Genomic DNA, 12,842 nt, shown 5'->3' on the forward strand with positions numbered 1-12,842 from the left:
ATCCATCCAAATACGTGTCTTATTTTGATTAAATGAATACCTTTGTCAGTTTATGTTGCTGCAGCTTTCACTCAGAATGTGCTTGCTTCTGTGATGTGTTACTATTCTTTAAAGAGTTTTAGTGGGAATTTATAGATGCATATATATATGTACACACACATTCACATTCAGAAATAAGTAAGAAAACATAATTGCAACTTCCAGGTAAAACACATAGAACATTTTGGCAGGCATTTGAAAATTGATCTTTATAAAATATTCAGGAAATACTCATGTTAACAGCCATTTTAAAAATTGTTCCCTGCTGGGAATTGATAGATGCTACAAGCCACAAATGGATTAATTTGAAAACAGCACCTCACTGTTAAACAGGTGAAACATTATTAAATACAGGAACACAGAAAAGTATCAGAAGATTTATTGCACAACAAACAGCAATGGCAACTTTTATATGTGCTTTACTATGTTCTTTTTGCAAGGCGATGCCACCTCCTTAGATCAGAGCAAATGGCTGTTGTTTTTCCCCTTTCCTCTGTTTATTGGGAGTCATATGTTCCTGGCTGGTAGGTCCTTCTGGCACAAAGAGTCTCTTTAAACCCTGTTTGAGTTCTGAAGCAGGATGAAGGTAATGCGTCATGTTTGTGTCAGCCCTCCATGCCTATTTTTTATCTCCTGTGCTAAACCACTAAAATTCATCCTTACAATTCCTGACAGACAAATTTTAGGAGGCAGGGAGAGCATAATGAAATATTTGCTTTTCTTCATGAAACATCTGGCAGGGCTTTGGCAAAATCAAGGAATTAGCAAGAGTTGCCACTTAGATGCTGTAGCTGACATTTTTTGTTGTCTTTAACAAAGTCCAAAGCCATATGCAAATCAGCTGTGTAATGAGTGAGGTTAAGCAAGGTGTGGGATTTGGTTCCATATGGTGTTGAAAACATAATTGATCAGAATGTTTTGAAATACATTGAACACGGGTGTTCAGATTTGTTTTATCTGAATCTCATTATGTCTGAAAGAAGATTTAGGAAGAAGGCAGAGGGTGATGTTTTAACCTGGGTCTATTATCAGTTATCTATAATCACACATACTTCATCAGATGTTTCTGCTATAAACCCCACTTCAATTTGCTTTAAAAGCAAGATAGATTTCTTTGGCCTTGCGTTCTCTGTCTTTTATTTTACAAGTACACATACACACAGTGTCTCTCTCACTTTCTTGGTTATAATATTGACTAAACACACTTGTTCTGGGCAGGAAAGGACAAGAGAACAGAACTTACGTTATCAGTCTCAGAACTTTTTACACTGCAGAAAGTGTCTTACATAAGTTATCATGAACATCCCTGGAATGAGATGCACAGCCTTTAGGGGGGGCTACGATTTTGCAGATTTGTGTTGGATTCATTTCAGGAAAACTGTGACAACGTAGGACCTTGTAGAGATGCAGTTACTTTGAGAGGTGGCCATTATGACTGATGTCTGTCAGCTGGAACCTCTTAGTCTTCACCTTTACCACTGTGCTAGTCTTAAATTACTTGTTTTCAGTATGCTCCAGAAACTGTTTTCTGTGACCCTTAAGCTGAGTTTTTCCTGAAGGCTTTTCTTAAAAGCAGAATTCGGTGGTAAACCAGGTGTTGAACCCCAACTTGGTGCCATACCTTCTCCGTTCTGTGGACACTCCAGAACCAGAATCATTCTTCTTATCAGAGCTCAGCACTTTATATCCCAGTCATTGTTTATCCATTTGAAGACATGTGATTGTGAAAGAACAGCCGGTTCAGAAAGGTTTCTAAAACACTCATTTCTTTAAAACGTACAAGAAGGAGTCAGGTTGATGTGTAATACAAGTACGTCCACAGTTCCTTACTGAGAATCCAAGATCATAATTTCTGCCACAAAAATCTGCTTTTAATTTCTAGCTTAAGCTCTCAAATAGCTGATGATAAAAAATTACAGTTTAGACAACCATTTCTGCCTGCCTGTTGACCATCCCAATGTGTCTCAAATCCTTCCCAGACAGTCCAAGTCCCTCTTCAGGTGACTTGATGCTTTGTCAGCACTCACGTGAAGATTGAAATAACTGATTTGCCCTGGTCAGTAGCCAGCTCTTTCTTTGAGGTTGCTTCCACTTGAATGCAACAGCATCAGTGTTCTGTGATCTTTTGTTAACTTTCAGCTAGCTGTAGGAGTAACTCCTGGTACCTCCTATGTCTTGTAATGGAAACTGAGCTCTGAATACAGAGCAAACCATGGAATTCTGTGGCTGTGTAGGTGTGCTGGGGGTCCAAGTGTATGTGTATATATGTATGTGTGCGTCTATTATTTCTCTAATTGTAAGGAAAGGTAAATAAGGGATGGTGATCTACTTTGTGTGCTAGTATGGGCATATTTACATATATGCACACATATGCACATTTATCATAGACTCTCTGAAACATCAGAGTGGTTATCAGCTAAAAAGAGGTTTTCATGAAGAATGAGGTTTCTTAATGAAATATAAATAAGGGGTTTCTTTCTCTTCCAAGGGGTATAGTCATTGGAATCTAGTCATTTACATCAGTTATTAGTTCAGTCAGGTAGTTACATGTCTATCCGTCATCTGGTGTATAAGCAAGTATTTGCATGCATAGTTATCTGACCTAAAAAATACCCTTTACATAGAACAGATATATAACTATAGCACAGCCTAGGTACATCTTGGCCATCTTATAACATTTTGGTTTCAAATCCCAGATCCTTTAAGTCGCTCAGAGAGAACTCAGGGATATAGACATATGGAACTTGGACTTTTGAAATTAAATATATAGAACCAATTATAAAAATTGGAGGAAGTCAGTGGAATTATATGAAACAGCACTTAGGGAAATAAGAACCCTGAAGAACCCCCATGCCTTTACATTATTTATCCTCAACAGTCCAAATGTGCAGCATTTCAGCCAAAAGCTTTCCACATTTCCCCCCCCCCTCAGTGCAAATGTCTCAATTACTGGAAGCACCCAAAAGCAATTACAAGGATTCCAATAATCTTCCTGTATTACTGTGGCTGGACTGCTAAGTATCATCAATAATGTGATTATTGTTTTGAGAAGAAATTGCTTGGGGTAGAGACACTGAAAAAAAGCTCTCAAATGAAAATCAGAATCATATTTTCAGCAACTTTAACATTATTCAGTGTCCTGATGAGTTTTGGTAGTCTTAGTAAATACCTTCCAATACAGGGGGACTAGGCTGCTGGTATTTCCACAGGAAACTGAAGCTGTAGAAAGCCTAATTGTTACTTGTTTTTAAAGCATTTCTTTTGATTCTTAAACCCAGGCTAAGACCAAGGCACTGCCAGTGCTTCCTGATGGATGGGCATTATCCCATCTATTTTATGTCACCCATATTTTAATTCCTGTGTTTATCTCCCATGTATAATGAATATAACAAGATTACAATGGACCAGATTTTAAACCATTTACTGTTAGTTGCTTCACTGGAGCTGGCCATAAATTTCTCTTCAGCCTAAGACCGCAACATCTAACCAAAGGTAGCAAAATATACTAATGGGTTTTCTCACAAGTATTAATTGGATAACAACCTCTAATTAATTTCAACAGCAAACATGGGTTGGTCTGCACTTGTGCTGGTCCAGAGCTGATGCAGTGTGATATCTTTCCCTTAAATAAACACTAAATTCTAGTGTAATATGGATCTGAAAAGTAAGATTAGGGCTGTGCTTTCACAAGACATTCTAACTCAAGCTTATTTTCCCAATAGTGCCTGAATATATCATGTGTCTACTTATAAAGGTCTTCAGTTTGCTTGTAATCTGTATTTGGGGCCTGAGCTCTGGTATCCATCATGAGAGCATAGTGCAGATATAAGCAGTCAGGTCTCAAGTTTTCTTAAGGAATATCTCATGTTGCCAAGGAATTCACACAGCAGACAGTGCTGGTTGCCAGTTTTAGGCGAATGAACTATTCCCACCTGTGCAGAGTTTGGTGTGACTGACATTTAGCAAGTTGCATAGTGTGTCTGTGGAGGTATAACTGGAGTTTGCCATCCTCATGTCCATAGTTAACTTCATCTTAACTAACTCATCACCATCAGTAAGTGGAAACTTGACTCAGGACCCTGAGTTAGCTTTTCAGCACCGATGGGGATGCAACTGCTCTGTTCATGTCTGCCTTTCCAAGCAGCAGATTTATAGAGTTTTTAGTGTTTTGCCCAAGCCAGGTACTACACTATGTGAAAGAATCCATCACTGCAACCAAAGGGAATATACAAGTTCAGAAATCTTTCCTGAAATACACACAGTAGGGTGCTTCCATGTGCTGAAATGTATAAAGGTATTAAAGGAAAAAAAAAGAAAGACAAAACCTAAGAACTGTTGAAGGGTGAGAGAAGGAAAATTAGTTATCTTTGAGGTCTGCACCAACTGCTAACAGCTCCATTTCATGGCTGACTTGTACCTGTTCAAGTCAGTGGGTTTTATTAATGCATACAAGATTACAGCTACAAGGATGCTAAAGATGCAGTGTTAGCCCTGCATTGACGTATAGATTGGCTCTCCATTAGGAAGAAATTAATGATTGTTTGCAAGACTGAATCCACAGCTTTTGGCTTCTCACCAGCTTTTCCATTTTGCAATTCTAACGACCAGTTCATGTGAATTTTATTGGTTAGCATTAGAAACATGCCTGGATTTGGCGTGACACCTAGAATCCAGGAATGCCATGTGACATCAAGCTAGTAGCCTTCAAATGGGAGAAGAGTGCTTGCTTGTCCTCTATACAAACCCATCTTTCACAGAAAGATCAAAGGTGTATCAATAACTTGGTGTCATTCAGTTAAATGCAGTTCTTCATGCAGACTTTTCAGTTTCCCAGCCATGTACAGTAAGAGGTGTGTACTCAACACTCAACATCTCCTTTGCTCTTACAGCAGTTATCAACCATCTTCTCACCAATAAGGAGAATGGAAAAGTGGCTCCTGAGAAGAGTAGTAGTTTCTGCTAGATGCAAGTGTTGTTGAGGGCTCAATTGTTGCAAGCCTGAATGAACATTAGGGGACAGTGTTGACCAGGAGTCAGCCGGTTTCTTGCTCTTCATCCTCTCCCTTTATTTACACATTGTCTTCCCTTCTCTCTGAATGATAAAGCCCCAGTTGCTCTTTATGTATCTAGCTGGTGCACCAGACATCCATATTTTAATCTGGCCAAATCAATTATAAATATTACAGCCTACAATTACCCTGGGAACTCCTGCAAAACTAATTAGTATGAGTCTTAGCAATGAATTATATCTTTCTCCTGGCTATTTTCAGCAGGAAGAAAAAAAACCAAACCAAACAAAACACAACAATCTACACTCAAAACAAGACCAAACATCTCTCAGCCATAGCAAACAGAATTCAAGGCAGTGTTTAATTACGTTCATCTTGTTCGTCAAAGGATTGGCCATATTGGGCTGAAAGCCAGAGCACCTGGCATTGCTTTGGGCTCAGCACACATTTTCTCAGGAGATGTTGTAAGATGTAAAAGTCCTTGGCAAAGAGTCTTTGGAAAAGGAGATCTCATGGGAGCCTACAAAGTTCATCTCGTTGTTTGCTGTGTAGCAACAAAGGAAGCGAATGCAATCGTTCTTTAAGCTGGAGTCATCTTGCATCAGTACATAGTTGATCGCCTCCCTTGGCGAAGCCAGGGACTAAGTAGAGCCTTGTCTGGCTTTTCTCAGGCAGAAGGGAAGCCAGGCTGCTGCCTGGGGAGCTCTTGAATTCCAGAGATGAAATTAGAAAGTCATTGCAAGGTGTGCACCATACCTTGTAGAAAGTGAATCAAGACACAGAGGGCAGACTAAAACCCTTCTTCATTGACATCTTGTTGCTTTAATGTATTTCTTACAGATGTAATTACCTGAAAGCATCATAGTTGCTTCATTTATGTCCTGAAATACATCTTTATGATGCTATAAAAGGCAGAATTGTACTCTGGGATAACTGCAAATGTGGCTGCTTGAGATTCGTTATAAATTCATTACAAGACTTCAGAGGCAGTGTTCCTGTGAAACACTTTTGATGAAACATATGGATTCCTCAAAAGCAAAACTATACAAGACCACACAACCTTTTAGGTCTGGTGACCCAGGTACAACGTTCATGTCAGTAGAAAGAAGAGCAAGGCAATCCCAGTTCACCACAGAGAGGGCAGCATCTATTTAAAAGCTGCAGGACACTTTACTTAGCAACATGTACTCTTCATACAATTGGTAAAACTTTGCTAGAAAGAAATAAGAGATTCTTTTCCAGAAAGCCAACCATAACCTGGGCTGCATCCAGCAGGTTGAAGGAGGTGATCCTGCCCCTCTACTCTGCTCTTGTGATGCCCCACTTGGCGTACTGTGTGCCGTTCTTTTGCCCTCAGCATAAGAAGGACATGGAGCTGTTGGAGCAAGTCTAGAGGAGGCCACAAGGATGATCAGGGGGCACGAGCACCTCCTATACAAAGACAGGTTGAGAAAGTTGGGGCTGTTCAGCCTGAAGGAGAGAAGCTGTGTGGAGACCTCAGAGCAGCTTCCAGTGTTTGAAGGGGCCTACAAGGATGCTTCTTCAGGGACTGTAGTGACAGGACAAGGGGTAATGGGTTTAAACTTAAACAGGGGAAGTTCAGGTTACATATAATGAAGAGGTTCTTTACTGTGAGGGTGGTGAGGCACCGGCACAGGTTGCCCAGTGGTAAATGCGCTATTCCTGACAATGTTCAAGGCCAGGTTGGACAGAGCCTTGGGTGACATGGTTTAGTGTAAGGCATCCTTGCCCATGGCAAGGGGCTGGAACTAGATGATCTTAAGGTCCTTTCCAACCCAACCCATTCTGTGATTCTATGGTACCCCTTCTGCTCAGGTGATAGTTGCGGTCAGGGAACTTGCTGGAGTCTCCAGTTCCAGCTTGAGTGGAGAAAAAGTGCACCCTTCTTTTAGGTGAACGCTGTAATTGCTGAAAACTTGGCTGGATTAGGTTGGACATAAATCTTTCTTCTGTTTTCTCTGATATGCTGAAAATTTTCAAGAAAGCCATTTCCTGACTTCTTTACTCTGTGAACTGTATCAAAGACATGTTTGGCTCATCATACATAGCCACATCCCCTGCCTTGGGAAGTTTCCAAAGGACTGGGACATATCATGATGTAAAGAAGATTTAAGGAAAGGAGATAATAGGGTTACAGACAGGGTGATTATGCAGCTACTGGGATGTTAGTTTTCACTGCAGAGAGATGTTTGCTTTCTTCACAGGGCGTCATTGGTATGCCCACGACCAGCAGTGGTTCTCAGACTTAGCTTTTTCCTCCTTTTTGTATGAAGGATTTAACCGCTCACTCCCCATTTCACTCTCACAAAACTGCAGCAAATTTCACAAGAGTGAGAGGAACAACATGAAGATAAAGTAAATGCTTCATTTCCTCCCCCAACACAATGCAACTGCGAGGCCTGTCAAGTGAAGGTCAAGCAGCAGCCCTGAACAATAGTCACAGATTCCCTAAGAGGGACAGTTGTCAGCGCCTTTTCTTTCCAGCTGAAAAAATAAAGCCCATTCTATTTTGAGCCAGTCAGTAGAATATAGAGGGCAAGTGACCTGCCACACAAGCAAAGCGTGAGTGGAAAACCTCAATAATTTACTTAGGAAATCTTTAGTTTTATTCTATGCTTTGAAACCAAACACACAAGTGAAGAACTGTGTATGGAGAAGAGGTGGATCACCAGCCATCCTCATGTACATCATGTAGCTATAGTCTATTCACCACCACTATAGGCTCTTATGTGCAGCTCAACGGGGCAGCTGACTTGTGGAGTTTCTATCCAGCTGTGATCTAACCAGTAGGTTGACTTAAAAGAGGGGTTTGCATGAAGTACCTGAAATAAGTATTTTCCAGTCATACCAGAAAGCTTCAGTTATTCTGATGTGTAAGGAGAGACTGGGCTCCCTTCTGCTTCTCTCATGTTAAGTCAGAAAAAGCTCCAGAATTATCTTAAAAAGTATCAAAGCTTGCTTGCTTTCCAAAACCAAGCAAACAAGCACACCCACATAGAAAAGGAGAACTAATTAAAATCAAGTCATATCTCAATAAATATGCAAATTAAAAATCAAAACAAAGAAATTCTATTTATCACATCGTAAAGTTGCAAATTGCTGCTGTGGCTTCCCCAGGCTGGAATAGATGAGGTCTATGAGGCTGTAGGTTTTGAATTAGTAGAGCAACCAACATGTGTACATGTTTTATTGTGATAGCTGGGGGACTGTTGGCTTGAGATATATCACCAGCCTTCCCTCCCCCTCTTCTGTACTGCGTTCACGTTCATGGTATCATAGACTGTATTTGTCTTGGAGTTCTCTAATGTAATCTCGTTGGTTTTCCTCATTGTTTACCTTCTGTAAGACAACATCATTATTCTTTGATAAATCTGTTTTGTGTCCCTCGGGTTCTTTTCTTTTTGGTTTCTTTATTTTCTGTTTTTTTGAGGGACTTAGGAAGGTTCTTTTGCAGTTTTTAAAAACCAGATTAAAAATAAATGCACAAACAAAAATACCAAGAACCTGCCCCAACAAAAAAGCCCACAGCACTCTGTTGGAAAAGAAAGCAAGCTGCAATCTCCACAGTGGCATGCAATAGTCCAGATGTTGGCATTTCTGCTCATTGCCATGTTTCACCATTTGCATTCTTTCCTAAAGGAGCTGGTAAAGACCAGCTGATGGGGAGAAGCAGCATGTGATGACTTTGGCAGTGTTAACAGTGCTAGCTGGCTCATTCTCGTGCCATGTGCTGCCACCACTCCTCTTTCAGAAGAACCTCTAAAATGATGGTTTAAACTAGCCCTTTTTTCTTGCTTTGCCCTGGGTTTTAAATCTTCCTGCAGCAGAAAGTGTATTATTGGGATGGAAATTTCCGTATAGTAGAGATATAGCTGGTTTGTAGAGTTTGGTAGTGTGATACAGAGCCTTTGAACTTTCAAGTCACCAGTATGATTACAGCCTGTGTTGGCAATGACAGGAAATTGGCTCCATCTATTTGCTGTTTGGTAGCTCGTGATGTGATTTGTGGTGTCGGTGTTGATCCAGTGGGTATTGGTCCATATTGGAGAAACCACTACTAAGGTCAGTGTTAATTGACTTGCTTGTTCACTGTCACAGCAAAGGGCAGAACAAAGTAGGAAGAAAGTATTTTTTCCTGACCTCTGAACGTGGTGTAGGCACAGCCTCACTTGTGGGGAACCTCTCTCTCTGCAGTCAATCTGTCCAAGTATTGAGTTGTCACAGTCTTGCTGGTTTGTGTACTATGTGTGTAGGCAGTAAGGAAGAGCTTTTGAAGTCCACTACAAAGTTTTTATGCATAAACACTTTCACCCTAAGGACTGTCCCTTCAGGCTTCAAGGTAAAGAAATTACAGTTTTGTATGTTTTTGTTTTTCATTCTCTGTTGTCTTCTGGATTTCCCTTCCATAGTAAAGTGCTTTTGTGCTAGGAGTTGTTTTTCCCTTTCTGCCAGAAATCCAGTCCTAAAATCATGGAAGTTATCAAAAAATTCAGAAGGTCCTCTGTTACTGGGTTTCCCAGCTTTAAATAATGATAGGGACTTGTTCTTTTAAATTGGGATGCTGTTCATGCAATGCTTGACCTTCAGTTCCTAGGCTGCAAACTGGATCATTCCATCTGTAAAGTACCAGTGAGCTGGCTGGCAGCTATGCTCTGTCCCAATGGCATTAGCAGCTCTTCCCAAACATACAAGTGCAATATTGAAAGTAGCTGTGCTTTGGTTCTTTTTGACTGCAAAGCTACAAGAGCAGAGCTTATAAATGAGAAATCTGGTTCCCCTGAGTTTAGTCAGCTTTCAACATTATCATAGGTACTCGTTGTCTTTGTAATTCAGGCCATGCCTGCATATGAAAAACTAAGGAAATATCAAGCCCACTTGAGCAGAGACCACTGCTCGCTGCTGTTTGTGCTGCGAGGATTGTTTTGTTTCATGTCACATACTCAATTTCAGGATGAGTTCTTCCTGACCCAGATTTCTGAGCAGACTGAAAGTGGAGCCAGAAACTGTAAAAGTGCATAATTATTCTTTTATTTATTTTTAAGCTGTACAGCTCTATTAAGCTTTCAGAGAATCCTTTATACCCAGCCTTTGAAGTAAACTAAGCCAGAGATCAGCCAGAGAAGAAGTGGGTTGACTCTGCTTGTTTCTGCTCACAGGGTAGTCTGTATACAGTTCAGATATGGAGTCTCAAAGCTAGGAAAAGCTTTTGCCTTATTATTTTTGGAGTGCAGAAGACAGAAGGGATCAATACATCCAGAAACAATACTTTACACCTTTGGTATGCTCTGAAACCTCAGATGCTGGCACTGCTGCAAAACAGCTGAGAGCTGGAAGATTATTCTGGTTACTGACATTTAAATGAGCAGACCACACATTAAAGCTGTGTATGCTCCATCTGCCAAGCCGTTCATTCTTCCCAACTTGGGACAAATTACAGACTGGCCCAGAGGTGGAAGATTATTATTCCTTTCCCAGTCCCCCAAAGCAATACATTCCCCTGCTTTGATTCTGATTGAAAACACTGACCTGGAGGGGAAAAACGCACTGTCTGTCCCCCTGATTCATCCTGACTCTGACCCACGCAGCACTGAAACCACAGGCTTCTTTCTGGGCTCAGAAAAATTATGCAGCTGCCCTCCTGGGCTAAGGCCAAATGGGAGCAAGGCAGCTAGGCAGGAGAAAGACCCTGTCCCCCAGAGCCATGTAGTCTACCAGTTACATTTATGCCTTAAATATTGCATTGCTGATGTAATACAGTATGTATTGGAAGTGGGCATGTAAAGAATGCTCATGACCATTCCTGTAAGGAAATGGCAGGAGGCCATGGTGGTGTAACCTGCCCTCCGAGAGCCAGGCAACGTGACAGGCACATCCATGTAGAGTCTGTCTTCAGCCATTCAGATTTACCTCTGAATTTGGCTCTTGCTCAGGAAGTCGTGCTGTCAAAGCCCTTCCCTGCTCCTTCCAAAACACAATATTCCTGGTATTCCTGCCCTCCTTGGGGCCAGTGTGCTTGAAGACCCCAAAGCCTCCAGTTTTTGTTTGTGCTGCCTCTTGTTAGCAGTGCTCTGAGCTTGCACAGAACAGGAGGAAAAGATGCCAAAGCATTTCAACCACCTGGATTAATTAGGTCTTACACTAAATGTGGAACTACAACGAGGTGGATGATGATTAAACCAGCAACCTTCTGCAAAATGAATACCTCCTCTTCTACTATATTTCAGCTTCTATAACCTTGTAAGTGCCTCAGGGCAAGAACGGTGTTGTCTGTATATCAAGCACTCTGTTTCTGTATAAGCAATAACAATAATAGTGATAACAATCATAATGTGTTTCTCCTGTGAGGTAGGTAAGGATCACTCTTCATTTTACAGGTGGTGAAACAGACGCAAAGACATACAAAATCTTGTTTGGTGCCAGCTCATATCTTATTAGCAGAGCCAGGATTGAACCCAGGAAACACATTTCCCTGTTATTTGCTCTTACCCCTAGAGAACAAACCCTCCTTTGATGACGTCCAGTCTCTCTTGTGATTTTTCTGCAGAAGCTGCAGCAACAGCAGCCAAGAGATTGATGATGAACCTCCCTGCGTGGAAGAAGTCGATTATAATGCCGACAGTTGCTCTGATGGTGAAGAGGACTTCTCAGAGCTAGACCAAGAGATCCAGGAGTACCTCTCATGGGTGGAAGGAAAGACAGAAGATGACGAAGTGACCATGGCACAGACTTGCAGCTCCAAGGCTCTCAGGCGGCTCTATGTTTCCAACCAACCAGGAACCAACAATACGAGTCTCCCTCTGCATTCAACAGCGCTTGGGGTGTACAGCGGGTTCGAGAGCAGTCCTGTGTGAACAAGACTTTGACTTGCAGAGCATTAAGCAGATGGGTTACTGCTTGTGTTTGCCTGTTTGCCAGCTTCAGTGTTCCCCCCACATGTGTTGCTCCAGTTCTGAATAGAAAATTGACTGTATGTTTGTGTAACTTGTATGAATATACATATACTGAGAATGACTCTTTATGCTTTGTACACAAGGCGGTGTGTACATCGGCCCCAGTGGTACTATGTGAGAATACCATTCATTCCTAAATATAATCCTTAGTTTCCCAGCTGCCTCTAGTGTGGGGTTTCGTGCAGATTGACCTGAATGGTATTCTGAGACTCGTTTTCCTAATTTAGGCTTTGATTATGGGAAGCATCCTTTGCCTGGAAGAGAGATAGTTACAAATGCCTTTAAGCCAGAGGTCTCCATTGCCATTCATTTCTCTTGATCTACAGAGCATGTATTTGATTTTTGTCTGATCAACATTTTTGCAGTGTGTTCAGCAGGTTGAGCCAGGCTGTGCAGGCATCTGAGCTGGTCCTGTCTAAGCTACAGTAGGAAATCCAATGTGCCACAGTAAGGAAAACACCAGGGACAATGCCGAATGGTCCTCTGGAAACCTGGGCTAAATTCGCCTCTTTGCTGCATTGAAATAAACTAGTCCAGCATAATCTCAGTTAAGTCACTTCATGGTTGAACTGATGGGCCCAAGTGTAGGATTTATTTCACAGATGCTGTGAAATTATATTTTCTCTGTGAGACATCCTTCCAGCTAAAAGACTACAGATACAGCCGTTCATCCTGGGGAACTGGAGCTACTATTTAAAGCTATTGGGAGTGAGAGGGATTTGATACATTTTAAGGAGAAAAACATGCTCTTGAGGTAGCCACAGTGACAGTGGCAATATCCCAAAGTGAATTTAGCCCAAGCATCAGTCCAGTGACTGATTAT

The 12,842-nt window shown here is 41.4% G+C and overlaps 1 protein-coding gene across 1 annotated transcript in view; it reads left to right on the forward strand.

The window, feature by feature from the left end:
* Nucleotides 1-12,132, forward strand: part of AGBL1 (AGBL carboxypeptidase 1) — a 262,777-nt gene extending 250,645 nt beyond the window's left edge. The window contains exon 23 of the mRNA XM_034066142.1: nucleotides 11,614-12,132. Coding sequence (XP_033922033.1) covers nucleotides 11,614-11,920 — 307 coding nt within the window. The 3' untranslated portion in view covers nucleotides 11,921-12,132. The remainder of the gene's footprint in view (nucleotides 1-11,613) is intronic.
* Nucleotides 12,133-12,842: the final 710 nt, after the last annotated feature.

This window comes from Melopsittacus undulatus, chromosome 9, assembly GCF_012275295.1.
Source record: "Melopsittacus undulatus isolate bMelUnd1 chromosome 9, bMelUnd1.mat.Z, whole genome shotgun sequence".
Taxonomy (NCBI): Eukaryota; Metazoa; Chordata; class Aves; order Psittaciformes; family Psittaculidae; genus Melopsittacus; species Melopsittacus undulatus.